The sequence below is a fragment of the Erinaceus europaeus genome, chromosome 15 (assembly GCF_950295315.1).
Source record: "Erinaceus europaeus chromosome 15, mEriEur2.1, whole genome shotgun sequence".
NCBI classification, from domain to species: domain Eukaryota; kingdom Metazoa; phylum Chordata; class Mammalia; order Eulipotyphla; family Erinaceidae; genus Erinaceus; species Erinaceus europaeus.
The window spans coordinates 22,528,819-22,550,695 of record NC_080176.1 but is presented as its reverse complement, the minus strand read 5'-3'; the positions used below and the strand labels follow the sequence as shown (position 1 = coordinate 22,550,695).

At 55.2% G+C, this 21,877-nt stretch overlaps 1 protein-coding gene across 1 annotated transcript in view; it reads right to left on the bottom strand.

The window, feature by feature from the left end:
• SDK1 (sidekick cell adhesion molecule 1) overlaps nt 1-21,877 on the bottom strand; it is a 486,407-nt gene that overhangs the window by 44,381 nt on the left and 420,149 nt on the right. The window contains exons 17-19 of the mRNA XM_060173224.1: nt 19,368-19,549; nt 5,565-5,680; nt 3,337-3,529 (exon numbers count right to left, since the gene is read on the bottom strand). Of these exons, the coding sequence (XP_060029207.1) occupies nt 3,337-3,529; nt 5,565-5,680; nt 19,368-19,549 (491 nt within the window). The remainder of the gene's footprint in view (nt 1-3,336; nt 3,530-5,564; nt 5,681-19,367; nt 19,550-21,877) is intronic.

Below are 21,877 nucleotides of genomic sequence, written 5' to 3'. Positions count from 1 at the left end.
CCTGCACCCTGCACACCCCCCTGGCCCACCCACCAGTTGGTCCCCACCCACAGTTGGGGACCGTGAGAGAGCAGGGAGAGCAGCCCTGGCACCCAAAGCTCTCCCGACACAAGCTGTGTCCACAGTGGTCACTGTCCCAGTGCCAGGACCCAGAGCCAGCTCCCACATCCTCCTGATGGCACACAAGCACCCTACCCAGAAAGGCTTTGAGAGAAAGGGCCTGCCTGGCCCAGACCCGGCTTCTTCCAGCAGATGTGCTCACCTTCAGGAGGATGGGCCAGGGCACAGATGGTTCTGGCACCGGGCAGCCAAGACCTGAGCTTGGGCCTCTGGCACATGAGACTCCCCACCCCAAACACACATCGGTGGAAGCCACAGCCATGGGCTTTCTCCATTAAAGTGGAAAGATATTCCATGTTCATGGGTTGTTTAATTAACATCATTAAAATGAATATACTACCCAGAGCCATATACAAATTTAATGCTATCCCCATCAAGATCCCAACCACACTTTTTTTTTTTTTTTTTTGAAAATAGAACAAATGCTACAAATGTTTATCTGGAACCAGAAACGACCTAGAATTGCCAAAAGAATCTTGAGAAGAAAGAACAGAACTGGAGGCATCACACTCTCAGATCTCAAATTGTATTATAGGGCCATTATTATCATAACTGCTTGGTACTGGAACATGAATAGCCACACTGACCAGTGGAATAGAATTGAGAGCCCAGAAGTAAGCCCCCACACCTATGGACATCTAATCTTTGACAAAGGTGCCCAAACTATTAAATGGGGAAAGGAGAGTCTCTTAAACAAATGGTGTTAGAAAAAATGGGTTGAAACATGCAGAAGAATGAAACTGAACCACTTTATTTCACCAAACACAAAAGTAAATTCCAAGTGGATCAAGGACTTGGATATTAGACCAGAAACTATCAGATACTTAGAGGAAAATATTGGCAGAACTCTTTTCCACATAAATTTTAAAGACATCGCCAATGAAATGAATCCAGTTACAAAGAAGACTAAGGCAAGTATAAACCTACGAGACTACATCAAATTAAAAAGCTTCTGTACAGCGAAAGAAACCACTACCCAAACCAAGAGACCCCTCACAGAGTGGGAGATCTTTACATGCCATACATCAGATAAGAATTTAATAACCAAAATATATAAAGAGCTTGACAAACTTAACAAGAAAAAAACAAATAACCCCATCCAAAAATGGGGAGAGGACATGGACAGAATATTCAACACAGAAGAGATCCAAAGGGCCGAGAAACACATGAAAAAAAATGCTCCAAGTCTTTAATTGTCAGAGAAATGCAAATAAAGACAACAATGAGATACTTCACTCCTGTAAGAATGTCACACATCAGAAAATGTAGCAGCAACAAATGCTGGAGAGGTTGTGGGGTCAAAGGAACCCTCCTGCACTACTGGTGGGAATGTCAATTGGTCCAACCTCTGTGGAGAGCATCTGAAGAACTCTCAGAAGGCTAGAAATGGACCTACCCTATGATCCTGCAGTTCCTCTCCTGGGGATATATCCTTAGGAGCTCAACACACCCATCCAAAAAGATTTGTGTATACCTATGTTCATAGCAGCACAATTTGTCATAGACAAAACCTGGAAGCAACCCAGGTGACCAACAACCGATGAGTGGCTGAGCAAGTTGTGGTATATATACACAATGGAATACTACTCAGCTATTAAAAATGGTGATTTCACCATTTTCAGCCCATCTTGGATGGAGCTTTAAGAAATCATGTTAAGTAAAATAAGTCAGAAACAGAAGGATGAATATGGGATGATCTCACTCTCATGCAGAAGTTGAAAAACAAAATCAGAAGAGAAAACACAAGTAGAACCTGAACTGGAGTTGGTGTATTGCACCAAAGTAAAATAGACCCTTTTGTGGGCCCCCAGAGGACCTTGCCCTCAACTTGGATCAACAATGATAAAGAATGTTCCATCCTCCAAAGGGAGGATGGACAACATACTCTATGCTACACCTGAGGAAGATGGGTCCTGATATTGGGGCAGCTTGGAATGTTCCTACTCATGACCACAGAATGTGAGCTCAGATCTACAGGGATTCAGAGGCCACACAGGCTCCTAAGCTAATTATGGGCCCCAGATCACATCAAATCAATGGGGTTTACAGTCAACAATATTTATACCCCTTTCCTGTATTAGGGAGCTACTCTTTTCCCTGATCCAGCTTTCTGGTCCTTTTCCCAGTCATGACATCATCTCCCCAGACAATAACTTGGATCCACCTGCATATCAGATTTTTTCAGGGGAAAAAAGAAAAAGGAAAAAAAACACTAATATAACCATAGGCCCTTTGGAATATAACTAAAATATGCCTACTAGCTATCTACAAAATGGAGTCCCCCAACTCTGCACTATTCCAGCCTTTAGGTTCATGATTAGTCAGCAATCTGTTTGGCTTTGTATGTTAACTTTCTTTTCAACCACTGGTTTCAGATGCTAGCATGATACTGACCAGACTTCCCTGGACAGACAACCCCACCAATGTGTCCTGGAGCTCTGCTTCCCCAGAGCCCTGCCCTACTAGGGAAAGAGAGAGCTAGGCTGGGAGTATGGATCGACCTGTCAACGCCCATGTTCAGCAGGGAAGCAATTACAGAAGCCAGACCTTCCACCTTCTGCATCCCACAATGATCTTGGGTCCATACTCCCAGAGGGATAAAGAATAGGAAAGCTGTCAGGGGAGGGGAGGGGATATGAAGTTCTGGTGGTGGGAACTGTGTGGAGTTGTACCCTCTTACCCTATGGTTCTGATAATGCTTCCTTTTTATATAAAAAAATTGCTGATAAATGTATGCCTAAGGCTTCACAGTAAAAAAAAGAAAAAGAAAAAGTGTGTATTGTCCTGTTACTCCATGACTCCTCCAGTGAACCCCTTGAGACATCTGAAGTCATTTAGTCAGAAATCATAGTGGCAGGGCTGCAGGTCCCTGCCTCAGGATGATGTCACTAGGCCACACCGTCAGGGGTGTCCGCTGGCCTGAGTGCAGGGGCTGGGTGTATCACACAGTGGAGACCAGTAAATTGAGAAGCTCGGGAGGACCTGGGGGAGTACTTAGGCCTGGGGGGCGCTGGCTGGAGACATGGGGGCTCAGGAAGAAGGTCGTGGGCCGAGAGACAGAGGTTAAGAGACATCCAGTAAGGTCAGGAGTGGCTATAGGCCCTCCATGCCTGCTGCCCTTCTCTCACGGGCCCCCATCCCAGAACCACCTTCTCCCATGGACTATGGCTCTGTCCCCTCCCGGGCGTCCCACCCCTCGGCTCAGAGGCCACTCACTGTCCTCGTGCGTCTGGACGAGCTGTGGCGTGCTGGGGGGCCCGTCCCCGGGGGTGGTGAAGCAGAGCACTGACGTCAGGTAGGCAGTGAACTTCTTCAGGTTGGTGATGTAGCCATGGTGCTCCCCGTGGAAATCCGGGGCCACGGGGGCCACGGTGACAGCCTCGGGGACATCTGCCGGCCACGCCAGGAGCTGCGGAGAACAGGAGAGAGAGGCCCTCTGACATGGGTCCCGGGGAGCCTCAGAACCTCAGTGTGCCTCAGAGTCTTCAGAGAGTACATGGCCCACTTCACACACAGCCCAGTCCATGACCTGCAGAGGCTCCCAGATCCTACAGCACAGACCTCACCGCGGCAGCTGGCTACCACATGAGACCTTTCCCCTCACCTAAACACGCCACCGGAACACACATTCATACCTGTCTACATGCGTGTGCGTATATGTGATCTATTTAACTCAGAAGAGAGCAAAGTCAGAAAACCACTCAGGCACATGTGGTGCTGGGGACAACACTCAGGACATCAGCCACGCAGGTGCTGTGCTCCGCCCGCAGACGACTCCCACTGCTGAGACTGAGTCTGTATTTTAATGTAAGGGACAAGTGCAACAGCGGTGACTCTCAGGTCGGTATGGCAAGACATAAGAACCATAATTTTTTCAACTTGATAATGACTTTGACTTGCAAAAGGGTCCCTGATAGAATGGGAACCATTTTTAGTTTGCTTGGAAAGTCATGGCATAACTTTTGCTTAGAAAAAAATATGGCATGGGGCCAGTTGGTGGTGCACTATGTTGAGCGCACATGTTACAGTGCCCAAGGACCTGGGTTCAAGCTTCTGGTCCCCACCTGCAGGGGGAAAGCCTCATGAGTGGTGAAGCAGGGCTGCAGGTGTCTCAATGTCTCCCTCCCTCTGTCTCTCTCTTTCCTCTTGATTCCTGGCTGTCTCTAGTCAATAAATAAAGATAATAAAACAAAAGATAAAAGTAAAAAAAAATAAAAATATGTTGTGACTTTTCTGACAACTATTCTTCTTATTACTACTACGACCAGCTGGGAATGGAACCCAGGGCCTTGGTGTGGCAGGCAGGTGCCAGGCCTGCTGAGCGGCCTCCTGGGCAGGTCTTAGTGAATCATCTGTCTCCAGCCTCACTAGAAGGGACGGAAGCAGCAGCTTTGGGATGGACATCACATACCCAAAGGGCAGGCTTGTCAGAGTCTGAGGCCCACCCCTGCCTCCAGGGTGTGTCAGGTCTGAGAGAGGCAGTCTCCAGCAGGAGCGGATTAATCCAGATCCAGTCACACACACCCAAGCTGGGGAGACAACTCAGGCCAGGCCAGTGGGCTGGGGTGTGTGTGTGGGGCAAAGCCATCCAGGTTGGTGAGTGTGACTCCCTGCCTGAGACGATCTCCACTGTGGATGCCTCTCGGGGTGGGGAGGGGTGAACTGCTAATGAGGAACAAGTGTTTTGGGGGCCGGGCGGTGGTGCACCTGGTGGAGCGCACGTGTTATGGTGCACAAGGACCCAGTTCAAGTCCCCCGTCCCAGGGGGAAAAGCGTGGTGAGTGGTGAAGCAGCACTGCACGTGTCTCCCTGTTTGTCTCCCTGTCACCCCTTCCTTCTTGATTTCTGGCCTTGTCCATCAATTAAAGATAATAAAAAAATTTAAAAGAAGCCAGTGTTTCCCAGTGAAAAGCAGGTGGTCTCCACAAGGACCCTCTCCTGTGTAGGAGGGAGACTCATGTGCCTGAGGGGCCCCAGCCCTGGACCTCAGGTGCCAGTCGAGTCCGGAGGTCCTTCCTCTGGAAAGTGGCCCGTCTCCCGCCCGTCTCCCAGCTCCTGTGAGCCTGCCCAGCTCAGAGGCCGAGGCCGGACAGAGAGGGGCCCCGGGCCCTGCAGGAGCGGCGGAGCTAGCAGCAGAGCCCACTATGCTTCCGGAGACTGCACCCAGCCCATGGAGGAGGGGGTGTGTTCTGGCAGCAAGGCCAGCAGCGGGGGCTGATGTCTTCACTTCGTGGAGATGCCAGTGGCTTCTCCTCAGCTCCTCTGAGAGGAGGCCATTCCAGAAAGAAATGACTGGCACAGATGCTGGCTGAGGCAGAGGCTGCCCCTGGGAAGCCGGGCTCAGTGACAAGCAGGGACGCACAGGCCAGGCTGTGTAAGATGGCACGGTGGCTCACGGAGATGCTGGAGGCGGAGGCCCGGTGCTGACGGATGCCCGGCCCTACCTTGTAGCCCTGGTTGATGCCATTGATGAACTGCTGGGGCGGCGGCTTCCACAGGAACTGGATGGTGGTGGAGTTCACGGCTTCCGTCTTCACATTCTGGGGGGGCGCCGTGGGCACTGTGGAGGCAGAGGGGCGTCAGTGGGGGGTGCCATGGGGAAGGGGCGGTCAGGGGCTGGAGGGAGGATGGGTGTGGGGAAAACAAGGGGGCGCCCTACGGGAGAGGAACAGACCCTCCCTCAGCTGGCGGCGGGAGGGCTCCCTCAGGTCTGGGGGGAAAGCAGATGGGGTGTCGCAAACGGGCCTGCTCGAACTCCTGATTCAGTCTGCTGCCCACCATCAAGGCAGAGCATGCCCCAGCATGCAGCGCCACATCCTAGGCCAAAGGAGCCAGTGGGGGAGAAGGGGAGACAGAGAGAGAGAGAGACAGAGAGATACCTGCTGCCCTGCTTCACTGCTTGTGAAGTTTCCTCTTGCAAGTGGGGAGTGGGGGGCTTGAACCCGGGTCTTTGTGCATGGCGATGCGTGTGTTTAAACAGGTGCGCCCCTGCTGGCCCCCTCCTGCTTGAGAGTCCAGCACCTTATTCATTGCTACCACCTAATAAATGTGCTACAAGCTCTGCTACACGATGCTGTTTCCTTCCAGGTCCCCAGTGCAACACCAGGCAGCGGATGTCAGATATGTCTTAGTGACGCTTATTAATAAGTGTGAAAAATCAAAAGGCCCCTCTGCTGTGTGCTATGATTTATCCTTTCACAGGGGCCTCCATCTAAAGATGTTTCCTGCAATCTAGGTGTCCAACACAGAGGAGTGGCCGAGTAAGTTGTGGTCTATAGACACAATGGAATACTACTCAACTATTAAAGTGACACCATGAAGTATTTAATCAAACATTCTCTACTTAGACCTAGATGCTCTTCTCACCTACTTCATATTTCACTTCCCTCAATCACTCCTGAGGCTAACCTCAAAGTAAGGACTACAAAATCTGGATAAGAGCAAGAGACCAGCATCCTTCAATGATGGCCCCTTTGGTCACTTCCAGGCAACCCCATCATCCGGGGCTCTAGTCAGGGAGTCCTGGGATTCCTACACAGACATGATGGGTCTAGACTTCTAACAGATCCCTCTCGCCACTGTCACTGGTCATCTCCATCAGGAACAACATTGTGGACCCTTGTGCCTTCAATGTGGAACAATAGTGGTAGAAATTGTCCCACTCTCCAAAGGGAGGCTGGGTCAACATACTCTGCCACTCGAGGAAGACAGGTCCTGAAATGAGCACAGCCTAGAATGTTCCTAGATATGACCATGGAGTATGAGCTCAGACCTACAGGGATGCAATGGTTATACAGACTCCTGTGTTGAATATGGGCCCCAGATCAGATCGATGGGGTTTACAGTTAACAATGTTTATATATTTCTCTCATATTTGGGAGCTACTCGTTTCCCTGATCCAGCTTTCTAGTCCTATTTCTAAGTCTGACACCATTTCCCCAGACAATACCTTTGGTCCACCTGCATGTGAGCTGCTGGGCTCAGGCAAACTAGTGAAGTCATGGGCCCCTTGGAATATACCTAAAATAGACCTACTAGCTTTTTCCAAAATGGTGAACCCAAATCTTATCTGCTATATTCTGGCCTTTAGGTCATTAAACCATTTGTTCTGCTTTATATCTTAATGCATTTTCAGCCACCAAGTTGCAAATGCTACCATGACGCCATCCTGACTTCCCTGGGCAGATGATCTCATCAGTGTGTCCTGGAACCCCACCTCCCCAGAGCCCTGCCCCACTAGGGAAAGATAGAAACAGACTGGGGTATGGATCCACCTGCCAACACCCACGTCCAGCAAAGAAGCAATTACTGGGGGCTGGGTGGTAGCGCAGCAGGTTAAGCGCACATGGCACAAGGCTCAAGGACCGGTGTAAGGATCCCGGTTCGAGCCCCCGGCTCCCTACCTGCAGGGGGGTTGCTTCACAGGCGGTGAAGCAGGTCTGCAGGGGTTTATCTTTCTCTCCCCCTCTCTATCTTCTCCTCCTCTCTCCATTTCTCTCTGTCCTGTCCAACAATGACAACAACAACAACAACAACAACAATAATAACCACAATAATGATAAACAACAAGGGCAACAAAAGGGAAGAGGTGGCCTCCAGGAGCAGTAGATTTGTAGTGTACGCACCGAGCCCCAGCAGTAACCCTGGAGGCACAAAAAAAGAAGCGATTACAGAAACCAGACCTTCCACCTTCTGCACCCCATAAAGATCTTTGGTCCATCCTCCCAGAGGGATAAAGCACAGCAAAGCTTCCAATGGAAGGGATGGGATATGGAACTCTGGTGTTGGGAATTGTGTGGAATTATACCTCTCTTATCCTATAGTCTTGCTGATAATTATTAAATCAATACCCCCCAAAAGAATTTTGATTTATACTCCCAGAGGGGGAGAAATGATAGGGGAATATGACCAGAGGGCTCTCCATCAGGAACTGGAGAGAGAGGAAGGAAACGGGAGACATTTGGATGTAGTAATAGGTGTATGTGTGACTTGCAAAGGAAGAGAAGATGAGGACCCCCTCCATAAAAAGAGAGAAAGAGAGAGGCCAAATATATACAAATATATACAGAAAGTTGTAGAAATAATAGTCAACCCATATCTGTGAAAACTGCTGTAGCTTCCAATGGAGGGAGGAATTGGGGATCCAGAACTCTGGTGGTGGGAACAGTGGGAAGTTGTACCTCTGTTTTCTTGTAACTTTATAAATCAATATCAAATCATCATCAATAATAAAAAAAGATAAAAAATAAATGCAGGCTGGTAAGTCTGGCTGGCCTGGCTTGGTGGACGGGTTCTGTCTGCTTCCTGCTGGACTCCACGCCACCCGCGTCTGAGCCCACTCCTGCCTGCTCGCTGCCCAGCCTCTCTGGGAGCCTCTCCTCAGCCCTCCTCCATGCTCAGTACCCCCATCTTCCTTTCCTAGTGACTGTTGTCAGCAGTGACTCAGAGCATGTGGACAGGGCCCAGCACTCCCTGAGGGAGGAGCCTTCCTCACCAGGAGCTGCCCTACGGAGTGCTTCAGTGGGGGCACAGGGGACGGTGGGGGGGGGTCCCTGGGGACTCAGGTCCTCCCTCACTGCTAAGTGGTACCTGTACCCTTCCCCAGGGTGATTAACATCTAAAGTGCCACCTTCGAGGCCCTTCACTTGTAGGGGCCTGGCCAAGTGACAGGCCTCTGTCTCTCTTTCTTAATTATCTTTACTGATTTTTTTTGCATAGAGACAGCCAGAAATGGAGCGGGAAGGGGGAGGTAGAGAGGGAGAGAGACAGAGAGACATCTGCAGCCCTGCTTCACCATTTGCAAAGCTTTCCCCTTGCAGGTGGGGACTAGGGGCTTGGACCAGGTTCCTTGCATATTGTGACATGTGCGCTCCATGAGGTGCACCACCACCTGGCCCCAAGCCAATCTCTTCTGTGGCCTTTATTGCTCAAAGACAGCTCACTGCCACTAGCTGTCCCCTCCAGAAGGGGTGTGATCTCAGCTCACACCCCATGGCCTAAACTGGCCACGTGGATTGAGTCCACATAGTCTGGGGAGTGGGTAGGATGCAACCCCAAATGCCCCCAGGATTTCACACACAAGGGGCCAGATCCTTTTGGAACTGCCAGTGATGGAACAGCAGAGCTGCCTGGGACCCTGAAGCCTCGTTTCTGCTTAGGACTCTGGAGGAAACAGGAAGGGAGAAAATGGGAAGGGAGAAAATGGGAAGGGAGAATTATGAAGGGAGAATCAGGCAGGGAGAATCAGGCAGGGAGAATCCGGGAAGGGAGAATCCGGCAGGGAGAATCCGGCAGGGAGAATCAGGCAGGGAGAATCAGGCAGGGAGAATCAGGCAGGGAGAATCCGGGAAGGGAGAATCCGGCAGGGAGAATCAGGCAGGGAGAATCAGGCAGGGAGAATCAGGCAGGGAGAATCCGGGAAGGGAGAATCCGGCCGGGAGAATCAGGCAGGGAGAATCAGGCAGGGAGAATCCGGGAAGGGAGAATCAGGCAGGGAGAATCAGGCAGGGAGAATCAGGCAGGGAGAATCCGGGAAGGGAGAATCCGGCAGGGAGAATCAGGCAGGGAGAATCCGGGAAGGGAGAATCCGGCAGGGAGAATCAGGCAGGGAGAATCAGGCAGGGAGAATCCGGGAAGGGAGAATCAGGCAGGGAGAATCAGGCAGGGAGAATCAGGCAGGGAGAATCCGGAAGGGAGAATCCGGCAGGGAGAATCAGGCAGGGAGAATCCGGGAAGGGAGAATCCGGCAGGGAGAATCCGGCAGGGAGAATCAGGCAGGGAGAATCCGGGAAGGGAGAATCAGGCAGGGAGAATCCGGCAGGGAGAATCCGGCAGGGAGAGTCAGGCAGGGAGACTCAGGCAGGGAGAGTCAGGCAGGGAGAGTCAGGCAGGGAGAGTCAGGCAGGGAGAATCCGGCAGGGAGAGTCCGGCAGGGAGAGTCCGGCAGGGAGAGTCCGGCAGGGAGAGTCCGGCAGGGAGAGTCCGGCAGGGAGAATCTGGCAGGGAGAATCCGGCAGGGAGAGTCAGGCAGGGAGAGTCAGGCAGGGAGAGTCCGGCAGGGAGAGTCCGGCAGGGAGAGTCCGGCAGGGAGAGTCCGGCAGGGAGAGTCCGGCAGGGAGAGTCAGGCAGGGAGAGTCCGGCAGGGAGAGTCCGGCAGGGAGAGTCAGGCAGGGAGAGTCAGGCAGGGAGAGTCAGGCAGGGAGAGTCAGGCAGGGAGAGTCAGGCAGGGAGAGTCAGGCAGGGAGAGTCAGGCAGGGAGAGTCAGGCAGGGAGAGTCCGGCAGGGAGAGTCCGGCAGGGAGAGTCCGGCAGGGAGAATCCGGCAGGGAGAGTCAGGCAGGGAGAGTCAGGCAGGGAGAATCCGGCAGGGAGAATCCGGCAGGGAGAATCCGGCAGGGAGAGTCAGGCAGGGAGAGTCAGGCAGGGAGAGTCAGGCAGGGAGAGTCAGGCAGGGAGAGTCAGGCAGGGAGAATCCGGCAGGGAGAATCCGGCAGGGAGAATCAGGCAGGGAGAATCCGGGAAGGGAGAATCCGGCAGGGAGAATCCGGCAGGGAGAATCAGGCAGGGAGAATCCGGGAAGGGAGAATCAGGCAGGGAGAATCAGGCAGGGAGAATCAGGCAGGGAGAATCAGGCAGGGAGAATCCGGGAAGGGAGAATCAGGCAGGGAGAATCCGGCAGGGAGAATCCGGCAGGGAGAATCAGGCAGGGAGAATCAGGCAGGGAGAATCCGGCAGGGAGAATCCGGGAAGGGAGAATCCGGCAGGGAGAATCCGGCAGGGAGAATCCGGCAGGGAGAATCCGGCAGGGAGAATCCGGCAGGGAGAATCCGGGAAGGGAGAATCAGGCAGGGAGAATCCGGCAGGGAGAATCCGGCAGGGAGAATCCGGCAGGGAGAATCCGGGAAGGGAGAATCAGGCAGGGAGAATCCGGCAGGGAGAATCCGGCAGGGAGAGTCAGGCAGGGAGACTCAGGCAGGGAGAGTCAGGCAGGGAGAGTCAGGCAGGGAGAGTCAGGCAGGGAGAATCCGGCAGGGAGAATCCGGCAGGGAGAGTCCGGCAGGGAGAGTCCGGCAGGGAGAGTCCGGCAGGGAGAGTCCGGCAGGGAGAGTCCGGCAGGGAGAGTCCGGCAGGGAGAATCCGGCAGGGAGAGTCAGGCAGGGAGAGTCAGGCAGGGAGAGTCCGGCAGGGAGAGTCCGGCAGGGAGAGTCCGGCAGGGAGAGTCAGGCAGGGAGAGTCCGGCAGGGAGAGTCCGGCAGGGAGAGTCAGGCAGGGAGAATCCGGCAGGGAGAATCCGGCAGGGAGAATCCGGCAGGGAGAGTCAGGCAGGGAGAGTCAGGCAGGGAGAGTCAGGCAGGGAGAGTCAGGCAGGGAGAGTCCGGCAGGGAGAGTCAGGCAGGGAGAGTCCGGCAGGGAGAGTCCGGCAGGGAGAGTCCGGCAGGGAGAGTCCGGCAGGGAGAGTCAGGCAGGGAGAGTCAGGCAGGGAGAGTCAGGCAGGGAGAGTCCGGCAGGGAGAGTCCGGCAGGGAGAGTCCGGCAGGGAGAGTCCGGCAGGGAGAGTCCGGCAGGGAGAGTCAGGCAGGGAGAGTCAGGCAGGGAGAATCCGGCAGGGAGAATCCGGCAGGGAGAATCCGGCAGGGAGAATCCGGCAGGGAGAGTCAGGCAGGGAGAGTCAGGCAGGGAGAGTCAGGCAGGGAGAGTCAGGCAGGGAGAATCCGGCAGGGAGAATCCGGCAGGGAGAATCCGGCAGGGAGAATCCGGCAGGGAGAATCCGGCAGGGAGAGTCAGGCAGGGAGAGTCAGGCAGGGAGAATCCGGCAGGGAGAGTCAGGCAGGGAGAGTCAGGCAGGGAGAGTCAGGCAGGGAGAGTCAGGCAGGGAGAGTCAGGCAGGGAGAGTCAGGCAGGGAGAATCAGGCAGGGAGAGTCAGGCAGGGAGAGTCAGGCAGGGAGAGTCAGGCAGGGAGAGTCAGGCAGGGAGAGTCAGGCAGGGAGAGAGTCAGGCAGGGAGAGTCAGGCAGGGAGAGTCAGGCAGGGAGAGTCAGGCAGGGAGAGTCAGTCAGGCAGGGAGAGTCAGGCAGGGAGAGTCAGGCAGGGAGAGTCAGGCAGGGAGAGTCAGGCAGGGAGAGTCAGTCAGGCAGGGAGAGTCAGGCAGGGAGAGTCAGGCAGGGAGAGTCAGGCAGGGAGAATCCGGCAGGGAGAATCCGGCAGGGAGAATCCGGCAGGGAGAATCAGGCAGGGAGAGTCAGGCAGGGAGAGTCAGGCAGGGAGAGTCAGGCAGGGAGAGTCAGGCAGGGAGAGAGTCAGGCAGGGAGAGTCAGGCAGGGAGAGTCAGGCAGGGAGAGTCAGGCAGGGAGAGTCAGTCAGGCAGGGAGAGTCAGGCAGGGAGAGTCAGGCAGGGAGAGTCAGGCAGGGAGAGTCAGGCAGGGAGAGTCAGTCAGGCAGGGAGAGTCAGGCAGGGAGAGTCAGGCAGGGAGAGTCAGGCAGGGAGAGTCAGGCAGGGAGAGTCAGGCAGGGAGAGTCAGGCAGGGAGAATCAGGCAGGGAGAGTCAGGCAGGGAGAGTCAGGCAGGGAGAGTCAGGCAGGGAGAATCAGGCAGGGAGAGTCAGGCAGGGAGAGTCAGGCAGGGAGAGTCAGGCAGGGAGAATCAGGCAGGGAGAATCAGGCAGGGAGAGTCAGGCAGGGAGAGTCAGGCAGGGAGAATCGCTGTCCTTCCTCTTCTGCCCACCTTCCCGAACCCCAGGCATGTGAACTGTGAAGATCTGATCCTCAGTCAGTAAGAAACGGATCATTGTCTTCTGGAATAATCATAAAAATGTTTTAAGATAACAGGCAACATGATGGAATCAACTCATTAGAGAGGACACAGGGCTTGACAGTTTCAAATAATTAACTTGGGGAAATATTTTGGATCTGAGATGATCCAATTAATATTTATGTCATGAATTTTTCAGAACTTTAGCTCTTTAATGTAATAAAAAGAATGGGCCAATACCACCTCCCCCGTCTCCAGCTTTTTCTACTCTGCAACCTGACTGAATCGAAACATTCTGAAGAGCTGGCGGCCAGTTTCAAGAGCTGACTTTAAAGTTAGCTGAGCTCCCTGAGCATGGAAAAGGAGTCAGATGCAGCAAGACTGCCAGGCGGACAATTCTGGCACCCCTCCCCAAGACTCACGTCTTCCCTGGAAAGGCTCTGTGGGCAGGTGTGGACGGGGAGTGGGTGCCAGGGGCCTGCTACCTGGCTGAGCACAGGGGCTGGCTACACCATCCCTGGCAGCCCAAGTTCAAATTCTTCCCATAACTGTGTGTGTGTGACCAGTAGCATGGGGTCCGTGGGCAGAGGGAATAGGAGCCGTGATGCCCAGGAGTCAGGAATGACGCCATCAGGGGCTACAGGGACAGGCCATACAGAGACACATCAGGTCCAGAAGGGGATGGAGTGAGAAGAGGCAGAGGTGTGAGCAGCTGCACTGAGGCTGACCCTCTGAGGAGATGCTCAGAACAGGGAGGGCGTAAGAGGAGAGGGGCCTGCATGGATGGGGGCCTGGATGCACCCAGAGGCCTGCATGGATGGGGGTCTGGACACACCCAGGGGCCTGTACGTCAGGGGGCCTGGACACACCCACCCAGTAGGCTCACCTGGACATGTCTGTGCAGATGAGTACTGGGCCTGACTGGGTGTCAGGGATGTGCCACTGGGGTGCTGTGGACCACAGGGAGCAGCAGTTGGGGAGGTGGTAGCTGGCTCATGGAGATGCTGCCTTAAGTCGGCCACACCTGGAGTCTGGGGCCTGGCCTCCCCTGCACACAGCCACACCCAGCTGAGGAAGTGATGAGATTAATGGCCTCCCCCAAGAAAGCACAGAGTGATGCCCTTGGCAGGCTTGGGGGTGGTGGTGGGGGTGGTGTCTGGGCAGGGTCTCTGGTGTGAGGAAAGCCAGACATGCCCTGGTATGAGAGGCCAGGCTGAGGGGCGGGGCCACGAGTAGGCCACCAGCTAGAAGGGCTTCCTGTCCTGTGCAGTGAGGCTATGCCCCGGCTCCTGTAGGGGGCTCCACTGGGCAGGGCAGAGAGCTGGCTTCCCACCTGTCAGAACCACTTACAACCCCAAAGAGTTCAGAGTCACCCTTCCGTTTGCTTGGTGAAAGACATAGAAACATCACGGGGGCCAGAGGCTCGCTGAGTGGAGTGTACATGTCACACTACCCAGGAGGACATCACACAGGCCTTGACATCACACAGAAATACCATGCATGGGGAGGCTACACAGATGGGGGCATCATCTGTGTGTCTCTCCTCCCTTTCTCACTCCATTTATCTCTCTCTCTCTCTCTGTGTGTGTGTTTTAAATCTGGGGAAAAAATATCTATGGCTGACCAGAAAAAAAAAAGATAAGAAACAATACTATGATTTTGACAATGACGTGTTTTAGAGGGGTTCAATGGACATGGCAGATGGGGGCTGGGGGGGGCACTGTCTAGATGGGACTGTCTGCTAGAGCTGCTCTGCAGGTCACCTGGTGGGACTGTCAGGCTTGAAGCATAGACACAACACAGGCTCTTCCTTATTTCCCGTTCAAATTGCAGCCTGTCACTGTCTGAAGTGGTGGGTGAGGGCTGTGGCTGCAGCTCTGTATCCCCACTGCTGTCATGGTCTGGGGACAGTGGGGTTCCCTGTGCGGATCTCGGGAGGACAAGCTTTTGATACCCCACACAACAGAACCTGCTTTTCTTTTTTTTTTCTTTCTTTTTTAATTTTTTTGGCCTCCATGGTTACCACTGGGGCTCGGTGCCAGCACTATGAACCCACTGCTCCTGGCAGCCATTTTATCCTTTCTACTTTGTATTGGACAGGACAGAGAGAAATCGAGAGGCGAGGGAGAGAGAGAGTGAGAGAAAGGGAGACACTCGCAGACCTGCTTCACTGCTTGTGAAGCTTCTTCCCTATAGGTGGGTAGCTGGGGCTTGAACCCAGATCCTTACATAGGTCCTTGTGCTTAGTGCTATGTGTGCTTAACCGGGTGCATCACCGCCTGGCCCCCAAGAGAACCTTCTGAGCATCTGAGTCAAAGGAAGCACCCTGCCCAGACTCCAAGCACCTTCCCCACTAGTGAACGTCTAACCATGCACACTAGATCCCAAGCAAAGATCCAAGCTTGAGACAGAGTGGAAGTCGTGTCACTGGTTTTCTGACTCTAAAGAGTCAGATTTCGAACTCTCCAGAGAAGTCATTAGAGCCACAGCAGATCTGCACGGGGCTTCAGAAGAGCCCATTATTTTGAAATACTTGGTATGAAAAACATTTGATCAGAATCCAAAACCACTCACATTATCACAAGAGCCGTTCAGAACCGTGTTTGTCAGGGAATAAAAGTTAGAGCTGTTCACCTAGAGAAACAAGGCACCTTTCAAGTGTAATTTCAAGAGACTGAATTATCTGCATTCTGGTTAATAGCAAGGAGGACGTTTCTTTCAACTGTGGGGAAAAGCAATAAATAATCTTCACGCCTCTGTGACCACCTACTTGTGCCGAGGCTGTAGCGCCGATGTCTCACATTTGGAGTGTCTTGATGGAGTCTCACAGCTCACTCAGGAATAAAGCTCAGTTTGGAGCAAGTCCTGTTCCCCCCGCAAGTTAAGTGTTTTGCTAAGGATCCTGATGGAGAAGCGTTGAACAGAGTCCCAGGCATTCTTAAAACAGTCTCCTAGAATGGGAGAGCCTCAGAGTTCCCCATGGAGGGGATGGGGACAAGGAGCCCTGCTGCTGGGAGCAGTGTGGAATTAGACCCGCCATCTTATCATTATGCAAATCAATATTAAATCACTAATAATAAAAACAAACAAACAAACAGCCTTCTAAAAGTGTTATTGACTTCCAGTCTGAGAATCTGTGAACTGAAATCTGTCTGAGTACACTGGGCATCCTGTTGCTATCATACAGATTACTCATTTTGGATTCTTGGAGCCTGTCCGAGGCTGTGGAGTCTTTCTGGCCTTCCCCCTCCAGAAAGGTCTACATGGCCAAATTCACTCGGCCACTCCCATTCCTGACAGGCTGCTCAGTGTGGCATTTCTGGTCCTGCGGGGTCAGCCCAGGAGTTGTCGGGCTGAGGGGGATCTTTGGTGCAGCACTGCTGTGTCATGTGGAGGGGTCCCCTCCACCACAAACCCAGCTCATTTATAACCCTTACTTCCGAAAACCTCACCAAGCACTTGGGAGCTCTGATGGATGCTTTAGGAACGTGAACCGCCAAATGTTTTCTTCATTTCTCTTTAGATATGAAACAGCTCCCTTTCATTAGAGGGTAATGTTCTGAGCCAGAATTAATCACAATAGTGAGCGCACTCATACACCTGTTACAGGAAGAAAAATGATAAAGAAGAGCGGGGGCGGGGGGAGAGCGAGCCCAAGGGGCACAGTGATGGTGTGTGGTGCCATCTGCCCTGGGCCCCACAGGGAGGCGGCTGCAGCCATGCCTGTGGGTCCCTGAAGGACAGGAAAGCCGCTGGTGACGCTGTGCTCGGCGGATGGGTAGCAGGACTCTGCACCCTGCCCTGTGCTCGCCTTCTGTGACCCTCCCAGGACGGGGGAGGGTGGCTGCCTCAGTCCTCCCCACTTGCTCAGTTCTCTCTCAATGGTGGACACATCCTGGACCCAGCAAGGCTGCAGGAGCCCAGTGCCCTGGACTCTTTCAGAGCAGACAAGCCCAAGGTGCCGGCTGCTGGTGCGGCCCAAACCCTGGTCAGCTCTCGTGTGGACTTGGGTGGCCCTTGGTTCCTCCTGGGGCCTGGCAGTCCCGACTTCGATAGAACACTGAAGCTTTTGCTCTAACACCCGCCTGCTTCCCAGCCGCTGACAAACCATTTTCGAGTCTCTCTTTCCCACCAACAGGGAAACAGTGTTTTAACTGTTCCTTCAGCTCCTGGAGCCCAGGGAGCCCTGCGGGTCTCTGGGCACCCGGCAGCTGGGCTGCAGCCTGTGAGCAGGGGCCCAAGAAGGACGGCGGGTGCAGCTTCAGTTTGTCTTGGTGTAGCTGCCAGGCAGGGCTGGGGCATAGGCTGCGGCCGCTGTGACCAACTGCCCCGACCATTTCTGTCTGGATGCTGAACGCCCTGGTGTGAGGCCTTGGCCAGCGTCATTGCAGTCAGGAGGCTGAACTACCCACCGCAGAGTCTGCAATTTCCCTGCCCCTTGGTGCTGGAGTTCTGGACACAGAGAGGTGCGTCCATGGGAGAGCACAGCACAGCCCCTCTGGCACAGAGAGCTCCCTGGCACCAGTCACAGCAGATGAGACTGCCAATAAGGTTCTTCACATGGGCATCCTTGGCATGAAGCACGGCCCTGTGTTTTCTTCCTCCTGCTTTTTAAAAATGCGGATGGGGTGGCTGGCATTGCAGCAGCCACCTTGGGACCATGAGGAAAGAGCCCTGTACTGAGCAACAGAGGCACATTCGAGGTCGCAGATGAAACGAATTCTGAAAACTACATAGCACAACTTAAACAGATGACCCGTGTCCTTCAGCCGGCGGCAGGCAGGGCCTCTCACTTCACAACAGGGGACTGTGCTGCCCCCACCCTGAAACCCAATGCCCCCATTCTCAATGCAGCCAGGAGCCCGTGACTCAGCCCTTGGTTCCTCCCAAGCCCCCACACCCCTCCCCTGCCTCCCGCAGAGGCTGGAGTGCTGATACGCCAGTCCACTGGGCTACCCAGTGACACTCGTCACTTTAAGTGCTTCCGGATTTATTGTTATTTCATTAAGTCCACTAATCAAAGACTGCCGGCATCCCCGTCTGCTCGTGAGTCTGCTCATGATGTGTCACGGGAACTGCTGTGCCCGTCTGTCCCTGCTGCAGGCCTGGCATTTTACAATCCTGCTGGCCCGCAGGCTGGGCGGCCGCTGGTTCTCAGGCAGGATTAATGGAGTTGGGGACAACGGCAGACAGCTGATCAATAAGGGGCGATAATAACAGCATGTAATACCAAGGCACATTAGGTCCCCGGCAGGAATTGGGCAGAGAAGTGGGCAGTGAGAAACCCAACCACTGTGGGGTCAGGGCCTGGTGGCAGTGAAATGCCCAGTGAAGACGCCACACCAGTGAGTGCAGAGAAGGCGGGCGGTTGAGCACAAGAGGGCTTTTAATGTGGGGAGACTGTGTGTCTCTGTGGGGATCTGCCTTGAGAGGGTCTATTTACTGCAGCCTAGAGCAATGACAATGCCACAAGCCAAGGTGCCTCCCAGTACCCAGCTCCTCCTCCTGGGGCTGTGGCTGAAGCTTCCAGAAAACAGACAAGATGGATGCTGACAAAGCCTTAGAATGGCCAGCCTGGGGTCCAGCACGCAACAGAGAGACCACTGGTCATGTGGCCCTCTGCCTGGAGGGGGGCAGCATGGATGGGGCTGAGTGCAGGGGGCTGAGTGCAGGGGGGCTGAGTGGAAGGGGGCTGAGTGGAGGGGGGCTGAGTGGAGGGGGGCTGAGTGGAGGGGGCTGAGTGCAGGGGGTTGAGTGGAAGAGGGCTGAGTGCAGGGGGGCTGAGTGGAAGGGGGCTGAGTGCAGGGGGGCTGAGTGGAGGGGGGCTGAGTGGAAGGGGGCTGAGTGGAAGGGGGCTGAGTGGAGGGGGGCTGAGTGGAAGGGGGCTGAGTGCAGGGGGGCTGAGTGGAGGGGGCTGAGTGGAAGGGGGCTGAGTGGAGGGGGGCTGAGTGCAGGGGGGCTGAGTGGAAGGGGGCTGAGTGGAGGGGGGCTGAGTGGAGGGGGGCTGAGTGGAGGGGGGCTGAATGCAGGGGGGCTGAGTGGAAGGGGGCTGAGTGGAGGGGGCTGAGTGAGTAGTTTCAGCCCCAGTAAGCTGCTGAGCACAGATCACAGAAGCAGCACAGGAGACTATAAGCTGTCCACTCCCCCCTGCCCCCCTCCCCAGGGCCAGACATCAATAAATGGGGTCCCCTCACTCCTGCTCTCTGGGAATTGTGTCCATGTCACGCAGGTCTATGTCTCCTCACTGCCAGCACACCCTGCTCAGAACATCGGGTCCATGCTGCTTCCCTGAGTCTCATGGACCCACCGAGGGGGCAGCTGCTTCTGAGGTTACAGGCCCCTCCCAGGCACTCCTCCGGTGCTGCATTTGGCTTCAGCTTCTGACAGCTCTGGCCACACTTGGCTTACCCTGAGGTCAGCACAGCACCCCGAGACCAACCCAGTACCCCAAGACCAGCCCAGCACTCCCAGGTCAGCACAGCACCTGAGGCCGGCACTCACCTCCCTGCAGCGTGTACTCAGTTACTGCGCGGCTGAAGACGCCCAGCCCGGCCCCGTTGTAGGCAGCCACCTGGATCTCGTACTGCGTCCAGACAATGAGCTCCGTCACCAGGCAGTAGTTGACCTCGGGGCTCGAGATGTTCCTCTGCTGATGCTCTCCTGGCAGCCCGGCCAGGCGGTACCTGCGGGACCACGGGACACAGTGAGTGGCCCTTCCTGCACCACCCGCTGGAGGAGGCCGGGAGCAAACCCAGAGTCCGGCTTGCAGGGGCTGGGGGGCACCCTGCAGGGGCAGGACACAACCTGCTCTCTCAGCGAGGCCCAGTAGTGGGCAGAGCCGGGCTGGTGTCGTTGTCCCCTGAGGAAGACACGGCCTCTCACGGCAGCACTCAGATTGGCCCACTTCCCAGCCTGCTTCTCTAGATTATTTTTGTCTGTCTGTGTTCTGGTTGTTGCTGCCTAGGCTTCGCTGCTCTGGGCTGACTCTCTCACACTGAAAGGGAGCCAGGGAGAGACAGCCCTGCACCAAAGCTCCCTTAAGTCTCAGGCCTAGGGTGGGTGGGCCCAGACCTGTGTCACAGAGCAGATGTTTCCCAGGTGAGAGATCTTGCTGGCCCGGGAGCCCCTGCTTCATTCACAGAGAGTGAGGGAGAGACTCCAGAGCTTCCTCTAGTGCCTGAACACGTGTCATGTGGTGCCGGGCCACTCATGGCGAGGCAAGAGCCCTGCCCAGCAGCACTCCGACCTGACTAGCTGCTCTGCAGGGGACACTGGGGACTGTGGGTGCTCTCTGGGGACAGCAGGCAGCATGTGATGCAGGACGCTGCCCACTAGATATGGGGGCTCTCCTGGCAGGGCAATGTCCCGTTTCAGTCTAAGGAAATCCTCATATCCCAGGGGCGGGGGCAGGGGCATGGGACAGGAGGCAGGAGAAGTGACACCCAGCTCCCCACAACTTCCCTGTGTGTCTCCTTTCCGCCCAAAGTGTTGATGGCTCAGGAAGAAGTGGCTTTGTGTTTGGGCAAGGAGCATGGAGGGGACCCCAGAAGTGTCCTCAGCAGGAAGGGTCCCTCTGGGGATCCATGGACACCAGGGGAGTGACACCAGGCCTGGACCTCTGCAGCCCAGAGGGACAGACAGATAGACCAACCGAAGGGCTAAGGAGAGTGTGCCACCCAGTTCTCAGGGAGCTCATAGGCAGGGCCAGGTGTCAGAGCCGGGCCTGGACACCCACTGCCTGGCTGTGCGCCGAGTCCTGGGGCTGACAGCACCCTGAGGGGACGTGGCAGCTGGAGTGGAGACACCCCCACCCCCAGGCCTGGGTGGCACATCACAGGCAGCGAAGAGCCCGCCCAGAGGCCATGCCACCTCGGGAGCAGGAGGGGCAGGGGTGGACAGGGGCCCAGGCATGGCAGGTGTCCCAGCAGGGGCTGTCACAGAGGCTGCAGGGGCAGGGCAGACCTAGCCCGGTGACCGCAGGGCTGCGTTGCCCAGGGGACCATCTTAGGAGGAGCATGATGGTTCTTGGGAAATGGCAGGGAGCATGTATGTAGAGGATTCCCCCCCCTGTGTGTTGGTCTCAAGGAAATGCTGGGCCATTAGGATAAATAATTCATGGCTGTGTGTGCCTCTAGGCCACCTCCTTCTCTGTGGGTTCTGTGATGCTGGCTTGTGTCCCCTTGCAGCCTCCCTGATGCAGCAGAGCAGAGCTGGGGGTGGGCAGGCTGGGCCGGCCAGGCTGGCTTCCATTGGGTTCCTGTGGGCAAGGCACTTTCATGTCTACAAACTTTGATCCCTGCGGCTCTGGGGAACATACCCTGCGCTCTGGTTGCCTTGATGTCAGGCCAGCAAATACAGACGCCTTCTCTCTCCCACCCTGCTTGTGGGCTGGCCAATCACAAGACTCCTTGGCCACTGTGATCCCGCTGTCAGAGGGGCCAGGGCAGGGGCAGACAGCAGCCCCCATGCCAACTTTCAGTCCTTCCCTGCCAGCTGTGCCCTACGCCACCCCTACCCTGGACTGAAGGGGGCCTCCATTATGTCCACTGGCTCTTGAGCTGGGCATTGTTGCCCCTGGTTGAGGCCCCTGGAACTGCACAGCACAGAAATCTCATTTATTTTTTTAAAAAATGGTGTGGGCCAGGTGGCACGCAACCGGTTGAGTGCACCCATTACAGTGCCTAAGGACCTGGGTTCAAGTCCCGGTTACTGCCTGGTGACTTTCCCCGAGGCATTTCCTCATCTCGATTTTATTTCAGGAGGAGAGGCCACAGGCTGAGCTGAGAGGTCCTACAGCAGCGCTCCCCACCTGCGCAGCGCTCTGCTGCTATCCATGGTGCGAGTGGAGCCGGGGCTGGAAGGAGGGCTCATGCTTGGTGTCCTCCCCTCCACCCTGGGTATATTTTAAACAGAACAAAGGGTGTAAATACTCAGCCCTAGCCCCCAGGTCCCAGGGCCATACCCCCTTCTCTGCCAGCAGCTTGGGGGCTGTTCCTGGGTGCCTGTGGCCC